The sequence below is a fragment of the Aaosphaeria arxii genome (genome assembly GCF_010015735.1).
Source record: "Aaosphaeria arxii CBS 175.79 unplaced genomic scaffold BU24scaffold_2, whole genome shotgun sequence".
In the NCBI taxonomy this organism is placed as follows: domain Eukaryota; kingdom Fungi; phylum Ascomycota; class Dothideomycetes; order Pleosporales; genus Aaosphaeria; species Aaosphaeria arxii.
In genome coordinates, this window is record NW_022983475.1 from 2,519,322 (window position 1) to 2,542,512 (window position 23,191).

Here is a 23,191-nt window from a genome sequence, read left to right on the forward strand (position 1 = left end):
CGGAGTCACAAGTTGCATGCCAAGCTATGTCCACTCGTCTAAATCCTTTTGAGACGACGACGTCGTGCGAAGTATCTAAGTCATTGTTGCATTATTTTTACGGTTTTGATCGAGGTCTTTTATATCCTCTCGCCTTCAAGAATGGGTCGTGCCTCTTCGCTCTTCCACCAGCTGACGCCTTCCTTTCCTGGGTAGCTGTACCTATCCATGCTATCTGCCTTCATCTCCACGCTGTAACCCGCACTTGTTGGGGTAACGTAGTAACCATCCTTGATCTCACTGGGGTGGAGGAAGTGCTCGTGTAGGTGATCAACGTACTCCAAGACCGACTTCTTTCCTGTGACCACGACATAGTCGATCGTGCTGAGATGTTGTGTGTACTCTGGCAGACCAACACCACCGGAGTGAGGAACAATGGGGACGCCGAACTTCGCGGCCATAAGCAACACCGCAATGACCTCGTTGACTCCGCCAAGTCGGCATGCATCGATCTGGCAGACATCGATGGCGCCGGACTGGAGGAACTGCTTGAAAATGACGCGGTTCTGACACATCTCGCCGGTGGCAACGCCAATGCCGTATGGCTTCAATGCCTCGCGAATGGCTTTGTGGCCCAAAACTACACATGTACATTAGTATCCGTTCAGAACGCTTTAGCAATGGAGACCATGGGTTTTGAATTCCATAGCGAGGAGCTTCTGTACGTACCATCATCGGGGCTCGTAGGTTCCTCAATGAACCACGGCTTGAACTCCGCAAGCTGCTTCATGTACTCAATCGCCTCAGGCACACTCCAGACCTGATTGGCATCGACCATCAACACATTCCCCTTATCGTACCCAATGATCTCACGCGCTATGCCCAGCCTCGTCCTGTCCTCCGCGACATCACTTCCAACCTTAAGCTTAAAGTGTCGGTACCCCTTCGCCAGCGTCTCCTGCAGCAACCCCCGCATCTTATCCTGACCGTAGCCAAGCCATCCCGCGCTCGTCGTGTACGCGGGGACCGCGCGCGACTCAAGCGCCTCCTGTATGCGCTCCGCCTTGCCGGCCTCGGCCTTGGTCAGGATCTCGAGCGCCTCCTCCTGCGTCAGCGCGTCCGTGATGTACCGGAAGTCGATGAGGTCGACGATCTGCTGCGGCGTCATGTCGGCGACGATCCTCCAGACCGGCTTTCCGAGCTGCTTGGCCCAGAGGTCCCAGATGGCGTTGACGACGGCGCCTAGGGCGAGGTGGATGACGCCCTTTTCGGGTCCTGTGTGTTTGAGATTGGTCAGTTGGGGGTCGCTGCTAAGGTGATGGGGAGCTTGAAAAGGGGGAAGGGAGGGGAAATTTACCTATCCATCGCAGCTGGCTGTCGTTGACGAGATGTCTCCAGGTCTTGCCCCAGTTGCTGACGAGGGACTCGAGTGTGTGGCCTTTGATGCGATCTACAAGGTGGGCAATGGCGGAGCACACGATCTCGTTGCCACGGCCAATTGTGAAGGTCTGAGAATTCCTGTCAGTTACTACTGTTCGAAATGGAATTGATGTCCAGAATCTGGTCTTGTGCGAATTGAACCGATTGTAAGGGGCGCATCTTACCATTCCATGACCTTTGAGGTCTGTGTCTGTGTGCAGAATGCAGTATGCGGATGAGTAGTCACCGGCCGCGTTCATAGCATCAGAACCGGTTTTGTCGAGGGATGTCTAGTACCGCAATGTTAACATTCTGGCTATTTGATTCTATTCACTTTGCAAAGCTGTCACCTACGGGGAATCGGACGTCCCGAGTCTCTGCGTGGGTGATGGTCACCATCTTGAAAAAAGTTATGGGATGTGGATGAACTCGAATGAATGCGAGTAAATGAGTTGCGAATTCTTCAATCTACGAAGCTTTCCCGCCTGCTAAAGCTCTACGCAAGGGAATTCAACTGATTGGAATTGTATGAGGGGGAAAAAAGACGCGACAGAAATGACTTTGAGCTCAATTCTCCCTCCGAAACCCGCCAACCCCACGTTTTTATAGGACTCCCCCATAAAGCCCCGCGGTTCAAAACGACGCAACAGCTCCGGAACTATCAACGACATAATAGGTGGAGAAATCAAATGCCGCACCTGATCCGCTATCCCACACGCTTGTTGCAATAGGACCACCGAGCCTCAAGGAACTATTGCCCGCCGCGGTCTAGTCGGATTTCCGGAAAACCGGAGGGGCACGTGATGGGGCCCCCTCCGGCTGTAGATGGCAATGGGATGGAGGGGCATCGTGAGTTTCTCCAGGTCTCGACCTTGCGTGGCTTTACGTGCATGTATTGTCTCTCATTTGTCCTTAGTAGTTCGCACAGCTGAAAGCATTGGTGACAATTGGGTGAAAACATCCCAGTTGAAACATTGGCGACAGTGGGTGTGAAGTCATGTAATTAAGAGATCCATCGGGAGCAAGTGGACAACATGCAGCCCTGCGCTAGACGCCTCATGAAACTAACTCCTAGAGAACCTTCCGTCCCTTAGTTATCCCTACCCCAGAAAATGCCCGGAAAACAAACATTCGAAAAACATACAGAGGAAGCCAAAATATGTTCCTCCTTCACCAATATGCCATTGCTCAATCCTTCTTTCCCACTCCGTTCACGCCCAGTAGTCCATGGCCATGTTTCTCGTCCAATGTAAAGTAGTTGCCCGTGTTTCCGAACGCCCTTCTCCTCATCCTGTTCCTTCCAAACATGCTGCCTCCCAGTACGAGGCCAACGACGACTCCTAATGCTAACCAGGGGTGGCCGCTGACGAATCCGCGCAGGCGGAAGAAGAATCGTGAGATGCTGCCGGTCGTCGATTTTGATGGTATCTTCGGCGGTGAAGAAGCAACCTTACTGATTGTCTCGAGGATGGCACTCCTGGAGACGCGAATAGGCTCACCTGTCACGGTAGTGTCCCAGTAGCGCTTGTTCTATGAGAGATCAGTTTCATACGTTCGGAAAGTTGATAGGTAATTGGGGTTACGAACGTCCTCATCGTTAATGATCACCTTCTCTCCCTCCTTGACGTTAGCCCCAAAAGTCGTCTGAATCCAACGTTCCCAGAAGACGCCATCAACCCATGCAAATCCAATAGATTTACGTTCAATCTCATCCATATCAATACGGATGGCTTTCGCGTTCCGGAGGGCTCTCTGGTCGTCGCGATCCTCGGCTTCTTCGATACGCAGCTGCTTAGCGTCTCTGAGCTCCTGGCGCTCTAGTTGATAGAGGTGTTCTTGCTTTTCGATCCATTCTAGAGCGGCATTCTTGATTTCACGCTTTGCATTGGCGAACTCGTCCGAATGTTCGCGGTTCAGTATACCAAGTACAACCAATTTCCCGTCCATGATTTCGCGGGCGTTGGAAGAAGTCAATTCTGGTACGATTGGGAGCCAGACAGACTTCATCCAGTTGAGGACCTTGCGTGAATCGCGCATATCCTGGGGTGCGAGAGCGCTGTAATAGGACGCCTTGCCGTCTCGAGAAACTACGAGGCGTGGCCATCTGGAGACCTTGAACCGCTTGGCCATCTCTGCGTCGTCGGTCTTAACAAGCTTCGCGTGGCCGATCAGGCTCAAGGTCAGGCGCTCCAATGCCATGAAGTCCTCGCTGGTGGTCGCGTGATCGTAAAAGTAGACAAAGATGACTTCTTCAGTCTCCTCCATCTTTTCAAAGGCCTTGAGATCAACATCAACGACCCCAGAGCCAACATCGACTGCATTCTTGGCATAATCGACCAAATCTCCTACACCTCGAAGACCGTTGTATTCAACACGCTCTCCACCACGGAAGAAGAGGAGCGTGGGGTATCCCTTGACGCGAGCATCTTTACAAAGTCTCTTCTCGATATCGCAGTTGACCTCACCAACATTGAGCTTGCCTTGCATTTGGCGAGCCATCTGTGCCCAATTCGGCTGCAGCGCTTGGCAATGGTGACACCATGGGGCGTAGAACTTCACAAACCAGGGGTCCAGAGTGTTCGTGACAAGATTCTGGAACGACTGTGCTGTTAGGGGCTCCGAAATGCCGGAGGGATTCAGATTCAACTTCGGTTTCGTGCTCTCGACCTTTGCAGCCGGCGTGGGTGTAGATTTGGTCGCAGAAGACTGCGCTGCAACTTGAACAGAGCTCTGCGCCTTCTTGGCCTCCTCTTCCTTAGCGGGGCCTGTCTCTACAGACGAGGCCCCAACCTTGGGCAACTTCGGTCCGCCTTGAGTGCGCGATCCTGGTCGCTCGGCCTCCAGGATTTCCTCAACCCACTTGCTCAGGTCCGCAAGATCTTGTGCACCTTTCTCGCGCTTTATCTCTTTTCCATCCTTGAAGTGGATGACCTGTGGGTAGCTTTGAATGTCATACTCCTCACAAGTGTCGCGGTACGCTAAGCAATCCAATTTCGCAAATTTAAAGTCATAGTAGCGGGTAAACGAGTTGAGCGAGTCGCCTTCGCTCTGGTCTTTTGATGCGATCGTCTTAGAAGTATAGTAGAACTCATATAGCGTCTGCCACGTAGGTTTGAAACGCGTACAGTGAGGGCAGTGCGGTGAGAAGAACTCGAGAAGCCTGTCGACCATGTCAGTATTTGATCAATCGTGCAAAGATAGAGCGCATAATCGTACCAGTTTCCGTTGGCTAGCTCTTGCTTAACTGTTGTTGGAGTCAACTCCTTCATAGGCGGGACTGTCTGGCCATTGAAGATTGTGTCTGGTATGGTATCCGCCTCCCAGTTATCGGTAGATTCTGATCCGCTGGTGTCGGCAGCTGACACTGTTGCGATTGTCGCCAGCGACAGGAGGGTATAAAGAAGGGAGCGCATAATAGCGGGATGCCTGCCTCAGGAGCGGCGATAGGCGCTGTAGGTAGCCCTCGAAGACTGTCGGGTTCAAATCTGGCCGGGATTTAAAGAGGATGTGTGAGTACGTTCGTGTGTTCCCTGGCGCGTTCCTGGCGCTGGAAATGTCCGTCGAGAATTTGGGGGTCGATTCTACAATAAGAACAGAGTAGAGTTCCGGGGAGTCGAGCATTGATGGTCGCCGCGGCGTTAGGTGTGGTCCGAGCTTCTCAAGCCTGCAACCTCAATTCAATATCATCGAAGACATCACAGACTCTACCCATCCATTGCACCTCAACCCCACACCTCACACTCACGTCGCTACCATGAGGGCCGCCGCGAGGCTTCTTGCCAATGTCAAGCAGAGTAAATTTCTCGAGCCTGGCACCCCTACGGGATTGACCGGCCTAATCACACATCCTACGCCTCGCTCCACACTCCTCTACCACTACAGCTCTACATTGGACAAGCTCAAGCAAATTCCCGAATCGTCTGTCTATCGTCAATCTACCGAAGCCCTTACCAAGCACCGCCTCAAAATCGTAGAATCAGCGAAGCCTGCGGGATGGGATGCATGGAAGCAGACAGTGGACATGCAGGTCGCAGATCACCCAGAGGCTTTTGACATCACCACCACGACACTGGGCACCAGCATTGCTCTGCCAAAGAAGCGCAAGGTTGACGAGAGGAGGGCCGCCGCTGAGTGGGATGGCGAGATTGGAAAGAGTTTCCCAGAGGGAAGCCGAACAGAAAAGGAACGAAGGAAGCACCACGCAACTCTGGGAGGACCCGAGGGCTACTCGCCAGATGCTGCGTTCAAAGAGGTCAAGCTTGAGGCTGAGCCGCAACTCACGGCCGAGCAGTATGTCACTCCTGTAGTGGACTAAGTGGAATAAACCTCCGTACTGACAAACGTGTAGAATTTCCGATATCGAGAGCCAGATTGGTGCTGGTCTGATCGAGGAGGTCATCCAGGTCGCTGAGGGAGAGCACAAATTAGTAGACGAGATGGTGAACTCCAAGATGTAAGTGCAGCCTCGTCCCTTTCATGTATTCACGAAGCTAACGGGAAACAATAGCTGGGAGGAGCTCACGGAAAAGGCACCTGAGGGCCAATGGTCCTACTTCGAGCGTGGTGCTCATAAGCCATGATCTGGATCTGGACGGTTTGGGGTAGTTGTGTAGATATATGAGAAAAGAAGAAAGTACCAATCAGATCTGTTTAATTAGTCAGACTCAATCCGCGAGGCTTGTTTGAATCATGTCCATAGCAGTGAGAAAATTCCAGTATGAACACATAAAATTGCGCCTTAAGTGTTCGATGAAATTTACTGGACTCTTACTCTTCACTGTGCGCTTGCTGTAAGGTCTTGCGTTGGCTACAGCGGTCAATTCACACATTCTAGCAACTTACATGATCGCAGCAGCATAGGAAGATCGCATCCATTCCGAACAGCTATAGGTCATGAAAATGAAGGAGATTCTGATCTGTCTACATATAGTACTCGAGCAAAACGCGCCGCGTATGCAATATTCGTGGCACTTCGGCTTAATTTATGATACCTTATCTACAGCCACTTTCCAATCGTCGTCGTCCCCTGGCTATGCATTCGTTGTTCATTGATCACATATATGTTATAACCCATTAAGAATTCTCCCATGCCATGATTTATAGATGAATCTCATGCTGCGCATATAGCATCTCATACCGACCTGTAAGCAGGAATGTAATGTGTGCTAACTCCGAGGAGCGGATACCGACATGTAGATTGATTCTAACCCATTTTACTATGACAAAGATATTATCCTACACCCGCATATGCTGAAAGATATACGTTGTGTCTGGGTTGATCTTCGGATGCCATTTCATCACGGTACGGGGTGACAGGTACGCTCTACCAATATGTTGACATTATATTCTATCTTAAAACGATGCACTCAAGGTACCAGCAAGGTAATATGCTGCAGTCCACAAATCCGGTATATTTTTTAGTATTCATCAATAATCCAAAACATAGAACATAGTTAGACAGGCTAAGAGGCGACAGTGGCTCCGAGTATGAATAAAATGAATCGTCAGGCTTGATCGCAGGAGCAGTCGCTGAAGTCATGGCGTGGATTACTTTTATCTAGTATACAATTTTATACACAATTTTATACATTATGGCAACATACAGATCATATTTCGGATTATATTAGTTATTGCTCTGCAACTTATGAAGCCATATCGTATAAGAAAGAATACCAACGTCCATGTTGTTCAGTCCTTTCTATGGACTGTCAGTAACCACAATCATTCCATACGATATTTGGAACTGATCATAATTTGGTAGAGTGATTTTTTTCCTAGTGTCCACAAGCACATATGCTTCTGATATCCCGGTTTAAGGAGTTTAAATCACTGTCACTCTATACTTCTCCATAAAAAACCCAGAAGATATCCTTGAACGTATGTAACTAAACAATCAAACGACACCATCAAACCCTGTCCCAAGAATGATAGTCAATGAAGAATACTATTTCTATGATTGTTTAATCCGTACCATCGATCCTAGTATAATCCATATCTTGCTATTGCTAGAATTAGAATTTACAGTCTTTATATCATTGATTGATGCGATTGTACACTATAATACACTATATAAAATAATTGAAAACATGAAGCCATAAGAATTGTCATTCATCTAGTCTCAATGATGTACATCATGTCCTGAAATCATTACTCTAACGCACCTACAATCAAGTAATTCGTCTTGGATGCCCGTTCGTCATTTCAACCACCCCCATCGAGAGAGTGCCAACGAAAAATCTGAAGCAACGGCAACAACCCCATCTTTTATTTATTCACCAGACAGTGTCTGCCAAGGAGAAACGAAACGAATAAAGGTTCAAATCTCTCCATCGACTGGAATCTACGAATAACCCCGCCTACTCCATCCTCATTTTCTCAACCACTAACACGATCGGCAGGGATAAGCCGTACAATGATGTAAAAGAGAATATAGGTTGCTTAATAAAGAGCCTACCACTCCATCTACAATTTTAATTGAGGAGAGATCGCATTGCTACTGTAAACATCCATTGTACTCGTGGGTAGACACTGTGAATTGTGGATTGAATACACATACGTTGAAATAGGTCAAAACAGCTTACATCCAATATCGCTGTAATAGGCACTTTCTGACGGATGAATAGACAGAATTAGACGGCCATGACAGTGGTGGTAGCAGTAGTCCATTCTACCGTATCCGATTCATATCATGTGTCCTGATCACACCAAAAGGGGTGGGGAGTCCAGTGCCCGTTACTTGGAGCTGGAGAGATACTTTGCGGTTGCGTAACAATCTTGAGTGGACTGGGACACGCGAGAGTAAATACATTTTGAGATCATGTAAGTATCATACTGCATGAGAAATCAAGTGAGGATTATTGGCGATGGGAGAGCATCGTTGCCTACGGTTTGCTCGATGTTAAGATATGTTTTGGGAGAAAGGATATTGATACGTAGGTCGCGTACGGGATTTCAGATGAAAGTAAAGTGTACACTATCCGCATCAGATTTGTTTTTGTCAGTTTTATGTATAAGCGTTCATGAAGCACGTAGAGTATGTACACAGTTTACAAGAACATAAAGTATATACATAAAACCTTCTCGTCTTACAATACCGCTTAATATAAACATCTCTACCTATAGAAGAGATACAGGAAAAACTCAGGAGAAAAAAACGGATCGAAGATGAACGTCTTTTTTGATAATACGAGTCTGGTGTATAAATTGCTTCATGTTACAACCACATGTTTACGCATGATATTTCAGAAATGTTGCTCCACCACTGCGATCGAATGTAGTTATATTGAGATCCAATACCAGACGACTGTTGCAGATATTGAATTATCGTCTGATTCCAATATATACATGTGTATACATACGAGTGTGATTTATGAGATTCCACAAATTCGCGGTGACATCCCATCATCATTTCCTCTTCCCTCACACGACCAAAACAACACACGACCAACCGATAAACCCTTCACACAAGCTCCCGACTAATCTAGAAGTAAGAATTGCATGGCATAGTGGAGCACCTCCCGCCTCGGTAGCACTGCATACATATTGTACAAATAGAAAGGGTCTTAACATTAGGCGTACCGCACCGCACCACATCTGGGGACATCGAGATGATGGACAGGGACGGGGGCAAAACGTGGAGATGCAAACAGGGAGGGACTGAACTGAATTGAACTGTGATCAGCATTGTTCCTGACGCGATGGATCATGTTCCATCTTGTGATTGTCGGGTAGTGTGTCTGGGCGAGATGTATGTCAAGCTTGCTGCTGGACGGGTTGTCACGAAGCACACAATGCGGCGAAGGGATGGTTGGAAGGGTCGAGCCTGGATGATGATGATGGTGCTGATGGAAGACAGGTCTGGCCAGAGGTCACATTCGCCACGGCCGTAACTATAGACTCATTCACAATCATCAAGGCTGTACACAGTCTAATTTTGACGTTCGAGAAACTATCGTGAGGGCGCCTTGAAAAAGGCTTATGCCTGGGAGGTCTCGACACGCCTGGAACACCAACAGGCAAACCATCACTACAGTGAAAATAGCTAATAATGAAAGCGCGTGGCAGTTGTCCGTATGAGACGAGTAATAACCAATAAGCCAGTGCATCTCTAGGTAGACGGCGCATCACTGTTGTCAGACTTGACAAAGCACCGCCATTGTTTCGCATACTGCCACATGGGACGAAAGCCACGATAGTGGGCCGAAGTGGCACGGCGAGGTGCACACACACAAAGCCCAATGAGCCTGACCCGTGACGTGAAAGCAGGATGGAAACAACTGCGACCTCCCAAATCACCGGACAGAACCTGCATGGGAAAAATCGCCTACTGTAGGTGACTGTAGGCCATACACACCTCACGGCAATGACGCTGTTCTCGGTGATCGGATCGAGCCATCCGTCATCATTCCCTGGAGGGCATACTGCATTGGGAACTAGCGATAGTCACCAATCCGAGATGGACAGGTAGCAGGACAGAAGGTGCATGGAGACTTGCAGTAGCAGATCATTAGTTGTTCAGCGACCAACGGCAACTGGCGTGACTAGTTGCATAGTTTTGATCGATAGCGGCCGAACTCTGGAAGGAAAGAATAGAAGAAGAACGGAACGGAAACAGAAGAGACTTCGATATCGAATGGACGGGACGTCGATGCATGTTGACAAGTCAACTATTAGTTTTTGCCGACGAGTGATGCCCAGCCAAGAAGCGATGTTATGCATCAGGAGTTGGACTGGCAGAGACGGTGTGCAAAGGTCGAACAGATCGGGTTTAGCGGATCCGGCTAGACATCGGAAATCGGCAAAGAGGACAAGGGAGTGGGAGGAGTTCCTGGCACTAATAACGACTACTAAGCAGATTAATGAAAATTGGTTATGAACTTATGAGCATGGTCATAAGTCATAAGTCAAGACCAAGGTCAAGGTCAAGGTCAAGGTCAAGGCTATGGTCATGGTCCCAAAGTTAGGATCAACGCGGTGTGGCGGCAGACAGTTGGACAGCCCACCCAACCCACCTATTCTTCCCATTACAAGTATTCTATGGAGCCGGCGGGCGGCACGCTGCAATAGCTTATTGCAGTGAACCCGATTTCCCAAATCCAACCCCAAAGAAGGGAGAGTGGAGGGTGGGAGGGTGGAGGGGAACTGACATCGACTGTCAAGTCTCCCGCAGTTGCCCCATTGAAAAAGAAACCCTAAAGCTCGCTCTTCATGTGGCCCTTGGAAGGATCGCGTGCACCACCGACCGCGCGTGGGTCTCCAGCAAATAGCTTAATTCAACTTCTCGCGAGGTTTGTGTACGTCGGAGTAGGTGTTGATACTTTCTGATGGGTATGCGTTGCTGGAAAATAGTGCGCGATATGCTTTCATCGTCGGGAACCGTTCGGCAGACTGCACGCCTCACGAACAACGAGGCTCCCTCTTCCCAGTGATTGTCACAACCAGCTGGACCTTGAGTTGGCGGTCGGAGTTAACACTGTAGTCTTTCCCGCCAAGGCCAGCGCTACAACTGGCCTAAGGAGGAAAAGAAAAAAAAAACCCAACTAGCGCGTTCAGGGTTCGTGCAGATGATTGAAGGCGTGATAACAGGTTCCAGGAGTGTTGAGATGTGAGTGGGAGAATTGTTGCTGTACACAATAGACTACGGTACGCCACGCCACGAGACACGGGCTTAGTTCGGCGTTTGAAGATTTCGTACAGTACAATGGGCGGTTGCAACTGTGCCCTTTTCCGTACTTCACCATGGAGAAAGAGAGCAACCGACTGGAAAGCTGGATCGGAGTCAAACAACCGGTGGTGATGATGTAGAGGTGTTCCGCACATGGATAAGTGCACACAGAGAGAGGATTAGTAAAAGAACAGTTGGAGAAGTTTATTCGTAGAGTAACGAGGTCGGGATGTATGGCGTTACGGATATTCTACTTCTTTGGAAATGTATTCGATTCCGTCCCAACGTTCTCGGGTTTAGCTGTTGGCACCCGTAGTCGCCTCGATACGAAGGATGTGAAATGATAACTGTAGGTTCCCTTTGCGGGATGTGTTTCTTGTTAATTGATTATAATTATGATTGAAGGTACAGCAGTGCCAAGCATGAGAGACCACCGGATCTTCGTTTGCAGAACATCCGAGGTCGAATCACAATACTGATGCCAAGTTTTGTGCTGTTAGAGAGACTGATACCGTAATAACATCTACATCGTACAGACAGAAGATAATGAAATGCTACAGCACAGAGTAGGGTGGTGGCATGACGCATGAAAGACGGCAGGGAATGGTTCTGTTGGTAAACCGCATGCGCTATTGCAATTCGTGTATGCGCACATGGTTTAGGTTGCACGTACATACACGCCCTACACACTGGCAGGTAACTGGCAGAGCTGTCTCATTTCAAGTTCACGGAAGTGGTTTTCGGCATGCCACATCGGGAGTCCTAACTGCTCGTACCCTAGTGTGCACAACACAACACAACACAAGTCACACAGGCACGGGGTTGGAGGGCGACGCGGAATGTTTGTACGTAAGCTGACCTTAAAATTGTCACCACCACTGACCAGTATTAATCAATAATGCTCATACTCGTACGGGGGATGCCATGATGATGCCAGCAACTGAGTCACAGCGCAGTAGGAGACATGTTCTGTCAGCGCGTAGTCAACGTTAGATGGCGCAGTGTCTTCTTAGCAGTGGAAATTTCCCCAAATGCGCGCAGCCAACAGTGACCAAAAGAGACCAGTTACCGCTGAGGAGGAGATTTCGAATACATACACAGCAGCCAGGCACGAGTACGAGCAGCATAACGAGTGTATTGACTAGCAGCACCAATAGTCTCGTGGCTGGATATAGGCCTGGGTGCGGTGTGCGATATGTGTATACGTGTTGCGAGAACCGAACTTGGTATGCACCGAGGCTCGCCGCTCGTCGGCAAGGAAAGGCAAGGTAGGCGGCACGACAAGGTATCGTCAACCATTCAGTACTCGTAATTAGCGATCTCTCGAGTTCCAGGTAAAGTCCCTAGAGCACATCGGCCGTGTGCGTTTCATTGCGAGAGAGGTGAATTCTGTGGTGCATAGAGTCTACCGCTTCAAGCGACGTGCAAGTATGTACACAGTATCAACTGAATTTAAAGATGAATCTGGTACTCCAAAGCTTCTGTGCAGATTTCTGGAAGACAGTGGTGTTTTGTGGGTGCTGGTGCCGATGAAAAGTGGCTTACAAGGATGATGGGGGCGGAGGATGGCGTGGATGGATCGGGTGAGCCTGAGGTGGGAATAAGGAAGAGATGGAAGCATAGGCAGGGGAATAGAGTATGTATGTAGTCACGGAGGAGATACATTACAGCAATACGATACAGCATTCAGTCCGAGAGCTCTGATCGGATCCATTGGGGCAGGGAATCCCAGCCGCCGTTGCATCCTGCGCGATGCCTCTTTGGCTCGGCGAGACGTCATATCAATCAGATTCAAACCTTCCGCTTTTCTCCCGTTTGTTACCGATAGTCCCAAGCCAGCAATCCCTGCACTCGGTGACTTCGCTCTTCGTCCTTCCGTAAGTTGCAACTAATTACACAGTATGCGTATAGACGACAGTGTGCCTACAATGAAAGGCTGTTTATAGATACCGGAAGGAGTAAGTGTTCAGATTTGCTATTGGTATTGCGCAGAGGAGTTCAGCTTGTAATCCATGGGTGAGGCGGTCAGAATAAGATTACTGTTACAACAACTTTGAATCCTCACGATATATTTGCTCACAAGAATGTTACCTTGTTTACGTATTTGCAGTCCTCGCGCGTGTTGGTCATCGTAAGCCAGATTCCAGGATGTCGACTGGCCTGTTGTCGGTAATTATTGCCTTCTACATCCTTTCAGCACACCGCGCAATTAATTCCGTCCTTCAAGTATTGATACTGCATTGAATGAATAGAGGTAATCGTATAACGATATTGTCTCCTCTACATGTAGATGCGTTCGGCGATAGAATTGCACTCCGTACCTATCATTAATCGTGTAGTTAGTTAGGTACTGCAGGATAATAGGTAGCCGTCCTATCGTACACAGTACGTACAATGATAGCCCGCCTCGTTACGGAGTATTCCTAAATGGTTGCCCAAGGCTCAAGCTATGCCTCAGGAAATGATTGTAAACAGCCACTCAAACGTGCATACAGCGCACATCTCGTTCGTTCAGTCGTCCTTTTCCTCATCCTTGCAGACCCCTCTCATTATTCCCTGGGCATTATTGCAGACCTGGCGGCTGCTGCCCTGCATGTGCATATCGGGTGGCTTGGAGCTCGGTGCACCTTCCTATGGGACGGCCTTTCTGCCACGCGCCCACGGTCGACCGGCGTCTCAGCGTCAATCCAGCGTCTACCAATCGTCATAGCTAATCAAACTTTTGGATCGTGACGACAATTGTCTTCCCAAATCAGGACGACAGATTTCACAAGAGAGAAAATTCTGCAAGTCACTGCAACCACGATCGCTAATAATGATAGAGATGACTGTGATCATCGTGAAGACGGTGAAGAAAGCGAGTATCATTTGATTAGGCATCGAACCGGGCTGGGAAAATGTTCTTCCCTGCTCTCCAATACGGAATACGCCTAGCTCATATCATCACACTGTGAATGCGGCATCAAGCGACACAAAAGTTGAGACAGGAGATGGCATATCGGGATGTTGCAGGCGCTCCGACATACCGGACCGGACGTATGGAATAATGGTGACCTCCTTACGAATACATAGGTATGGCGGGCAACGCACTTTAGGAGTCTTTGTTCTGAAAAGCCACCCTTGGGCCTTGGTGCTAAGAGCAAGAATGGCTTGCGGGACTGGCGCGCTTATCGATATACGGTCAGGTTGGCATGGGATGCGTGGGATGCGTGGGCGGGTTGTTGGCGGAATTGAGACAAACACGATTCATGCATGGGCGAGCCAATGTGCAAGAATCTCATTCCAGTTTCGCGTATAATGCCACAAACATATACCGTGTCGAACCGAGCAAAGTAATACGTTCCGAATCATTGCAACTTGCACTTTTTGCTGGATACTTACTCATGGTCTCGGAGGGAGTCTGGGAATATGAACGGAGCTTGTTCGGGGTTTGTATCACGTTAGGTGGAAGGAATGCAAGGGTATTGTCGGATGGAAGGATTGGTTCTTGAGGCAGATACGGAGTAGACATGTTCGGATTCAAAGTATGACACAGGCATGAGGAAAATGTCAGAACATACGAGTCGTGAAGGTGACATTCCCAGCGCCACACTCTTGCCAATTGTCCATAGACCCCCAATGATCACAACCCAACATTGAACCAACATCATGAATTCAGTCGGAGAGGCTGAAGCCAGAACTTTAATTCCAAATTCAGATACTCCGTAGGTACTCCGTCAATAAAGCTTCATGATATCATCGTATGCTTACTACACGGAATATCTTGTGTACCTCGTGTTGAACGCGACGCGATTAGTTGGTTAGGCAGGGAATAACAAGGAAAACCACGTATTTTGCAGAGGGAAAACAACACATCCAACTTGATATCCACAAACCACAACCACAACCACAACCTATCGACACGTTTACCGCTTAGAGATTGCTTCGTGAGCAATTGGCCAGCAATTGGCTGCCCATTACCTGTAATAACAACATCTACCAGCCGCTCTTCCCGTGTCGGCGTCGATGAGTCTGCAATTTGCCATATGCCACCACTATCAACTTCATTTTCGCCATCATCGCCGCTCTATCGTGAATCTGTCAATCCGTGATAATTCCCGATCGGTGGTTTTCTACATGTGCCACACCTCCGATACCTACCCACCTACCCACTTCCCCCCATCCGCCTCGTGAAGCAACGCGAATCGCATCTAGCCATCTGCCGGTTCATCCAGATCTTCCACGGGAGCTTCCAAATACTATCGGCTTGCAGCCTCCAAATCCCCCGAATGCAGCAAGAATTCACGACAATGCATTCTTAAACGCCCTGGCACATGCTTTTCGCGCAAAAGCAACGACGGTCCCCGTGGCCCACGACGCCCGCCCGCTCGCCCCGTGTTGGTATGTGTAGAACGGCCGGAGAGGCAAGATCCGTTTCGTTTCGTATCATACCATCGTGAGACTAAACTACCTGCTGGGCTCGTTTGGACTTCCACCATTTCGCTACTACTAACTTCCTTGTCTTGTCTTGTCTTTGTCTTGCCTCTGGCTTGTCGCCAATATTGGTGATGATGGTAATCAATCAATCAGCACTACCACGATTCTGCTTAGCTGAGACAGTCGGCCGATGGCGAGAACGCCTTACTACACGTGAGGAATAAAAAACATAGGAGACTCTGTTTCTGTCTCCGACGATGAATATCCGACGCCGATGCAAGTACCAAGGCTAGGCTATTGATGCTACGCTATACTTCTAGCCTATTGCCACGGATGTTGTAACTGCCTTTGTTCTGGCAGTGCGTACCTCCGTCTCGCCTTGTCTCACTTGGTTTCGTTCTGGGCTGTGTGATCGTGGTCGTGGTCGTGTAGATGGGATCTATTTCGGGGCGGTTGGCTGAGTAGTCGTTGTGGATCGCGCGTTTGAACACATACACACAGGCCGTATAGTTGTAGATGCTAGAGACATGAAGCCATTCTGAAGTATGCGTTGTTGTGCTGGAATATACGTGACTGCAACACCCTTTTGCTCTCTGTGCCCAAGGGGCGGTCCCAGCAGAACAGCGTGTGCAACCAGCGGGCCAGCCAGCCAGCCAGCCAGCCAGCCAACCATGCTGCCAACCCATCCAGGCCACCGCCTCACCTCCTCCCACGCCGGCTACTTTCGCCGTTCGCCGCAAGGTATTGCGTGCATGTCAGGGCAATTACGGAGCAAACCGCCACCCATGATTCCAAACCTCATCATCCCACCCATTCATTCAACTTTGGTATTACAAAGATATTACATTCTGCAGAGAGCCATCGTGTGTATGTACTTATCCTGTATGTGTTCGGAGTACTCCGTATAATACAGCACCTACCCTACCGACTTTATGTCCGTGTGCGTGTTTCGACCTACTACTCGCCTCACGTCGCGCCTTTCGCATCTCCGAAGTGTCAAAAGAAGGGTCGAACAAAGTCGCCTGCCTGTACCCTGCAGGTCTCTCGTCGGCACACCCTCTTCTGTTTGCTAGCCTCGTTTTATTTAGTAGTTTAGTGTGTTATATTTTTTTTCTTTCGCTCTGGCGCGTCGCGTTCCTCTCAGGCCACCGTAGTTCGATCAATAGTCGGGTTAGGTTTGGTTTTAGGTCGGGTTAGGTCAGGTTCTAGGTAGGGAAGGGTTTTTTTGGTAGGGGAGAATGCGGTAGAAGGAGGGTAGAAGGGAGGTAGAAAGAGGGATGATTAATGAGATGAGGACGGAGTACCTAGGTGTACCTACTCTCCGTATCTATCTAGATGGGCTCTCTAGGTATCTTTGCGGTACCTACGAGTACTTGGTAAATCATATAATGTAGCAAATCGGCCAGCACCGGCGTATGTTTTGTGAGGGCGTACCTACCCTAGTCTAGTATCTACCCTACGTGCCATAGTAGGGAATGCTACTTCCCTCTCCTCTGACTACAGGAAAGCAAGGCGGCTGCTGCGGAATCGGAGGCGCGGTCTGACCTGCCCTTCCTTGCCCTGCTCACTGCTCGTGGAATTGCCCTGCCCATTTGCCCTGTCCGTTATTACTGCCCATTTTCCCTGCCGGTCGTTTGTATTTTTCTTCTTCTATTCTTTTCTATCAGTATTCCCTGTTCTTGTGTTGTAATTGGGGTGTCTGCTTCTTGCTGGCATCTACCTAAGCCAGTCTAGTCGCCCTCTTCACTACCTGTGATTGTCTTGTCTTTTCTTGTTCTTGTCTCTGTTTTGTTACGAGGTAGTAAGGTACTCTTCTCGCCCCTGGCACCCTGGCACTTGCCCTTTCCCTTTTTTCACTCCTTCTCTTCCTTCCTTCCTTCCTTCCTTCCTTCCTTCCCTATTTCATACCGTAGGGAAGGTATCTGGGCAGTCAGATACTGTGTAGTGTGAGTGAGTGAGTGAGTGAGTGGTGAGTGCCTGTGTGTGGTAGTATCGTGATGTACTCGTAGATACGTAGTTTCCTATTCCTCCAATTCCAAGACTTTTCTCCCTCTTGCCATCTGAAAAATTCTTTCGACTCTCCCGTCATCAACCATCATCATCACCTTTATCACCTTTACCTTTCTTTACCTTCACTTACCACCTCCATCAACAATCATTGCCATCGCCATCGTCATCAGCATCCGACGTTCACCTTTCACTAATTAGTTGGGTTGCTCGTACTCACTACTGACCGACTTACCAATCCACGTTCATCCCACCCTCCCCAATTATCTTGCTCATAAGCCTCCCACCCAAATCTCTTCTTTCCCACTTCCCGCCGTTTCTTAACCTCGTGGGTCTCACTCTCGGACCATCATTGTCCCACACGAACCACACGCACACACATCAACCATTCGGAGTACACCACACACACCACACACACCACACACACCACACACCGCACCTCATCCAGCCATACAAGCGGGACATTACACACAGACAGGAACAACCATCAACAACATCAACAACAACAACAACAACAACAAAACATCGACAACAATACACGTCGATTCATCTTGTCCTTCTTCTCTATCACCTGCTCTCTGTTGCCGTCTCCACTTGGTTTATCAGCCTCAACCGAAAGTTTGTGGGCCCCCCTGCGATCTGCACAAGGCGCTTGTCCCTGGTCCCTTCCTACCTGGCACGCTCTCTTCCACTACCAGGGCCTTCACTCTCTTTCGCTCTCTCGCGCTTTTTCGGCAACAGACTGCCTCTAACTTCATACCACCGTCGCCGCCGCCAACCTGTTTTTGCAATTCACTGTAACTACTTGTTGCTACTCCCGCTACTGTCACTAAACTACCTACTACTCTACTCTAACTCTACTCTACTCTATTCAACCCTACCCTACCCTACCTCTACTTTCTCTCTTTTCTCTCTTTTCCTCCACCTTACCTACCACTACTTCCTACTCTACCTACCTACCTACCTTCCTTACCCACCCACTCTTCTCCTTCCGCTCCGCCCACTCTGTCTCCTCTTTCTCTTCCTCATCCACCTCCACTCATCAACCTACACAAGCTTCTCTCACCAATTGCTTCTCCATCTTTTCCTCGGTCGCGCGTTCGCAACTCGGTTGACCTGTAGCCTCTTCCCCAATCGCCTCTCCAAATACTTCCCCAAGTATACACTGCCGACGCGTGTCACCACCGCTCAACGCCTCTCAACCTCCTCTATCAACTTCATTCTCAAATCACATCAGACCCACCCGGCTCCGCAAAGCTTCTTCGAGGCCCATCCTTTCCCCATCCTCGACCCATCTCCAAACCCCTCCATCCAGTCCCGCCGGCTTTTGTTGCTTGCGACCCATCACGCTTCCACTTGAATCGTCGGATGGTTTGGTTGCCTGCCCTATCTCTCAGTTGCGCCTTTCTTTGCTCCGTTCGTGAATTCAAAGTATCATGGACGACCGCTTCCGCCAGCATGGACTTCCTCAGCCATCAGGTGGCCAGTATCAGTCTCTAGGACACCAGTCCTACAATGGATCACAATCCCACTTGCCAACCTTGCCTCCCCTTCAGCACGGTAGCTCTTCCCAGTATCCATCGATGTACGGTGGCCACCACAATAGCAACCCTCAGACGCCTTTGACCCCCCATACGCCCGCGTCTTCTGCGCCCAATGCAAACTCCTCGATCCCTCCCATCGCACAGCATCCTCCGCTGCGACCTATACAGCCCTCGCCTGCTTCGTACATGTTGCCAACGTCTTCATACTCTTCTTCCCAGCCGCCTCTGCTCCCAACGGCTGCGGCCCATTCGAACGCGCATCAATTGGCTCCGGCCCCGTCGTTGAATGGACTCCAAGATCTTCGCGCTGGAGCTCCTGGCATGGGAATGCACGCGCAGTTGTACCCTCACGCCCCAATTCTGCCCAACTCAGAGCCGGAGCCCGTGCATGTGGTTGGCCAGCAAGGTCGCCGTGGAGTCCTCCCAACACACCCCGGAAGACCAGCGCCTACCGTGGGAAAGGCACCCACCAACCCAAATAAGAATGCTGAAGGCAAATATGAGTGCCCACACTGCAACAAAACTTACCTACACCTGAAGCATCTTAAGCGCCACTTGTTGCGACGTGAGTACAACCCCGAACCCATTGGATAATTATTTTGCTAACGTTACGGAATTAGACACTGGCGAGAGGCCTTACCAGTGCAACTTGTGCAAGGATACTTTCTCGAGAAGTGACATCTTGAAGCGTCACTTCCAGAAATGTTCCATCAGGCGTGGAAACCCTACGGGTGCTAGTCACTTGCAGAATGCGCAGAACCATCTTCAGAAGAATCGCCCTCAGAATGGCGCCGAGACGAACACGTACTTGAACCACATGAACTCTTCCGTGCCCTACAGCGACGCGAACTATGGTAACGGGCTCGTCGGAATGGCTCCTATGCCCCCTATGGGATCGGACCCAACCGCATACAATGACAATCTCCCCCCGATGTCTGCCCACCAGCAGTCCATGTCCGCGCGTACTTCCCGATCCAATAGTCTCATTCGCCCTGGAAGCGGCGTCGAGGAGAACCGCCGCAGCATGTCCGCTCTTGAATTCGGTAATCCGCGCGTAAACTATAACGGTAACGACTACCGTGGTGCTTCCGGTCTGTCCAACAACATTTCCGCTCACGACTTGAACTCGTACGGAGCACAGCAGGGACAAAACCCGGCCAACGTGTCTGGCGGTCCTAACCACTACAACTATGATGCTGGTGTCAATCACCCCGAGATGACGCAGAACAATATGCCAGTCAAATCTGAAGATGCAAACCCGACCAGCTACCCTCGGCCAACTCTCCCAAACGTTGATGGAATCTCAAACCCCCAGGATAGCCCACTCAGATGGAATGGCTCCTTCAACGGAGAGCACCAAGACAACTTTCTCATGACATCGAGTATGGCGAGTGGCCCAATCCCTGGAAAAACGTCAGGTATTCTGACTGTCAATAATTTTTAGACTCCAGATGAACCCTCTCGCCCTAGCATGTTCAGTGGTTTCTATTCCGATGCTTCTGGGTTGGTCGACACGCCGTTGTTTGATAATTGGGTCTCTGGCCCGTCTGATCCTCTACAGTCTAAAGCAGAAGCGTTGATATCGTTCTGTTTCCCCGAATCACCCTCACTGGCGTCCGGATCGCAGGATGCCCAAGATTTTGAAGGCCTGAAAGCCATTTTATCTGCGGATAATCTGCAACACTTTTTGGAAGGATACAAAAACTGGCATTTCCACTGGCCGATGATACATATGCCTTCTTTCAACCCCGTTAATGCATATGATGGTCTCGTCTTCGCGATGGTTTGTGTGGGAGCTGTGTACTCCAGCCGCATGGGTATGACGCAAGTTCGGTGGTTGATGGATCTTTTGGAGAAATGTCTGTGTCGCTCTTCGACATTATATCAGCATGCGACACGAATCGGGTCTGGAGTGGCCGCCAACGAGAAGCTCGAAACGATTTGTCTCGAAGAGATACAGGCACTGCTACTTCTTCATACCTTGTTAATCTGGCATGGCAGCCAACAACAACGCCAGAAAGGAAGGGAGAAATATCGAACTCTTGCCAATGTCGCTCGGCGTGCGGGTCTGTTACATCCTTTGCCCCTGACAAATCCCACTTCTAGCGTGTTACACCAACCGGGACCTCTTGATGGTAAAGAGTTGGATGTTTGGACATGGGAATCATGGGTCGAACAAGAAAAGCGAGTCCGATTGTTTTATCTTATCTTCCTGATGGATGCATCACTCGTTATGTTCTTCAACTTGCCGCCACAGTTTGACCCCAAAGAGATTTCTCTACCCTTGCCATCCGACGATGCCGCATGGGAAGCTGGTTCAGAGGAAGACTGTGCCACGGCCCTCGGCCTTCGGGGTGCAGTTGCGCAAAATGGAAATGTCACGGGCAGTCGAAGGCCTAAGCAAGTCTACATGTCCGAAGCTCTTCACCACCTTCACCATGGAGGCGATTTCCCGCAGAGAGGCACGAATGTATACGGCAAATTCGTTCTGATCCATGCTATTCATGTCGAAATATACAACATCCAGCACCAGATTGTCAACCTGACGGCGCGGTCCAACATCAACGGCTTTTCTTCGAGCGGCACAAGCACGCCACAATCTCAGGACTGGACATCTGCGGATGGCAACAAGAGTAACGGGAGCAGTGGGCGTGCGACTCCAACCGAAGGATCGAACCAACAGTTCGCTCAAGCCCACCACAAACTGCGCGTTGCCATGGGCTCTCTCGAACTTTGGAAGCGGCAATGGGACGAAGACATGTCTATTCAGTATCCCGGCAACCAGCGACGTCTTGGCTTCTGCCGAGACGGCATCCATTTCTACTTCCTGGCACGCGTGTTTCTTCGAAACTCCCGACGCGAAGAATGGGCAGCTCAAGCCGATCTCCGCTGTCAACAAGTGTTCAATATCCTCAAACAGATCAGAGCCCATGTTGCTTCTGACTCTGCCCAAAAAGGACTGGATATTGGATCAGTGACAGCGATCGACGACAATTATGGGCTGGCCGACCTGACACTAGACATGAAGCTCCTCTTCACGCCAATCGACTCAAGCGCTAATTAGACGACCACGGAGCGACCAGTACACTTTCTCCAGCACACAACAGGCAACAAATTCAAGCATTTTCACATTCCACCCACACCCAACACGATTCATACGGACGATCGGCGAGTCATCATCATCATTATCAGAGCGGTTAGAAACCACCGAACATACTAGAAGCACTAGAGGGTTGCATTCGCATATCACGACCAGTCACAGAACGGGTCCGCGCATTAGTTTGGAGTTTTTATTTGGAGTTTTTAGATTTTCATCGGTATGGATGGTACGGCGAGCATGACAAAATCAGGCGGCAGGTTTTGGCTTCACGAATTTTCTTCTTTCCTTCTCTTCCCCCAAAAAGCATTAGAAGATTTACCTCACGGCTTGCATTTGCCAGGCGCAAAAGTATTCGACCCATGGACAGTAGATACACGACAATCTCCGAGCTCTGTTAGACCGATGCGCTGGCATGCAGTCTCTGGAGTCATCGGCTGTCCCTGCTTGTTAGAGCAAGGGATAGCGGCAGATGCTGTCACTTCCTGTAAATTTTTCTCTCTTGTCTCTGTTTAGCTGTTGTGCGGCGAAAGTTTGTGCTTTCTCGACCTAGATATATAGACTGCGCATTTAGCGAGAGCACGCTCGACATAAAGCAGAGTAGAATGAAATTGTTGAATTGAACTCTCTAGGTGTATTTATTATGTGACTTTTGCCTTCTTCGACGTCATTCAGTTTTGGTTGTCGAGCCGGGTTCTCTTGTATCTGGCGCCTGAGCGGTTTCAGGTCCCGAACCTCGAACGTCTGCCTCAAACTTCAGTGCACCGGCTATATCTCAACCCTGTGATCGGATGCGTCTCGATGCCGCCACCCTTAACCATGCTCTTCCCCTGGAAACACAGTATAGTTCACGTGAATCTCCACGATGGGTTTCGCGGTTTGCCTATCACAGATTCCGGTGGCCGATTTGCATAGCTTTTGTGGTATCAGCCCCAGAGGTGTAGGGCAGCATCGCCCGCATATCGTCTAGTCTAAATACGTTTGCCTTGATCATGCTTTGCCTTGCCTTTGCCTTCCTTCCTCAGGAACTGCCTTCCCCGTACACATTTGCGATCAAACACGGCC

At 49.6% G+C, this 23,191-nt stretch overlaps 4 protein-coding genes across 4 annotated transcripts; 2 read left to right on the top strand and 2 right to left on the bottom strand.

The window, feature by feature from the left end:
- Window positions 1–33: 33 nt before the first annotated feature.
- On the bottom strand, window positions 34–1,973 carry BU24DRAFT_119489 (enolase C-terminal domain-like protein). Its single transcript, XM_033520882.1, has 5 exons — window positions 1,753–1,973; window positions 1,584–1,688; window positions 1,337–1,487; window positions 709–1,254; window positions 34–619 (listed from the first exon to the last, which is right to left on the bottom strand). Exons 1-5 carry the CDS (start codon window positions 1,795–1,797, stop codon window positions 120–122), a joined length of 1,347 nt encoding a protein of 448 aa, XP_033387743.1. The 5' UTR covers window positions 1,798–1,973; the 3' UTR covers window positions 34–119.
- A 499-nt stretch (window positions 1,974–2,472) lies between these two features.
- On the bottom strand, window positions 2,473–4,983 carry BU24DRAFT_119487 (thioredoxin-like protein). The gene is made up of 3 exons (XM_033520881.1): window positions 4,615–4,983; window positions 2,986–4,558; window positions 2,473–2,928 (listed from the first exon to the last, which is right to left on the bottom strand). The coding sequence occupies exons 1-3, from the start codon at window positions 4,809–4,811 to the stop codon at window positions 2,587–2,589; spliced, it is 2,112 nt and encodes a 703-aa protein (XP_033387744.1). The 5' UTR covers window positions 4,812–4,983; the 3' UTR covers window positions 2,473–2,586.
- Window positions 4,984–5,109: 126 nt separating this feature from the next.
- On the top strand, window positions 5,110–6,232 carry BU24DRAFT_447912 (uncharacterized protein). The gene is made up of 3 exons (XM_033530852.1): window positions 5,110–5,688; window positions 5,747–5,851; window positions 5,906–6,232. The coding sequence occupies exons 1-3, from the start codon at window positions 5,153–5,155 to the stop codon at window positions 5,976–5,978; spliced, it is 714 nt and encodes a 237-aa protein (XP_033387745.1). The 5' UTR covers window positions 5,110–5,152; the 3' UTR covers window positions 5,979–6,232.
- A 12,689-nt stretch (window positions 6,233–18,921) lies between these two features.
- Window positions 18,922–22,093, top strand: BU24DRAFT_406076 (uncharacterized protein; the record flags this gene model as incomplete). Its single annotated transcript, XM_033525743.1, has 3 exons — window positions 18,922–19,594; window positions 19,650–20,447; window positions 20,481–22,093. 3 exons carry the CDS (start codon window positions 18,922–18,924, stop codon window positions 22,091–22,093), a joined length of 3,084 nt encoding a protein of 1,027 aa, XP_033387746.1.
- Window positions 22,094–23,191: the final 1,098 nt, after the last annotated feature.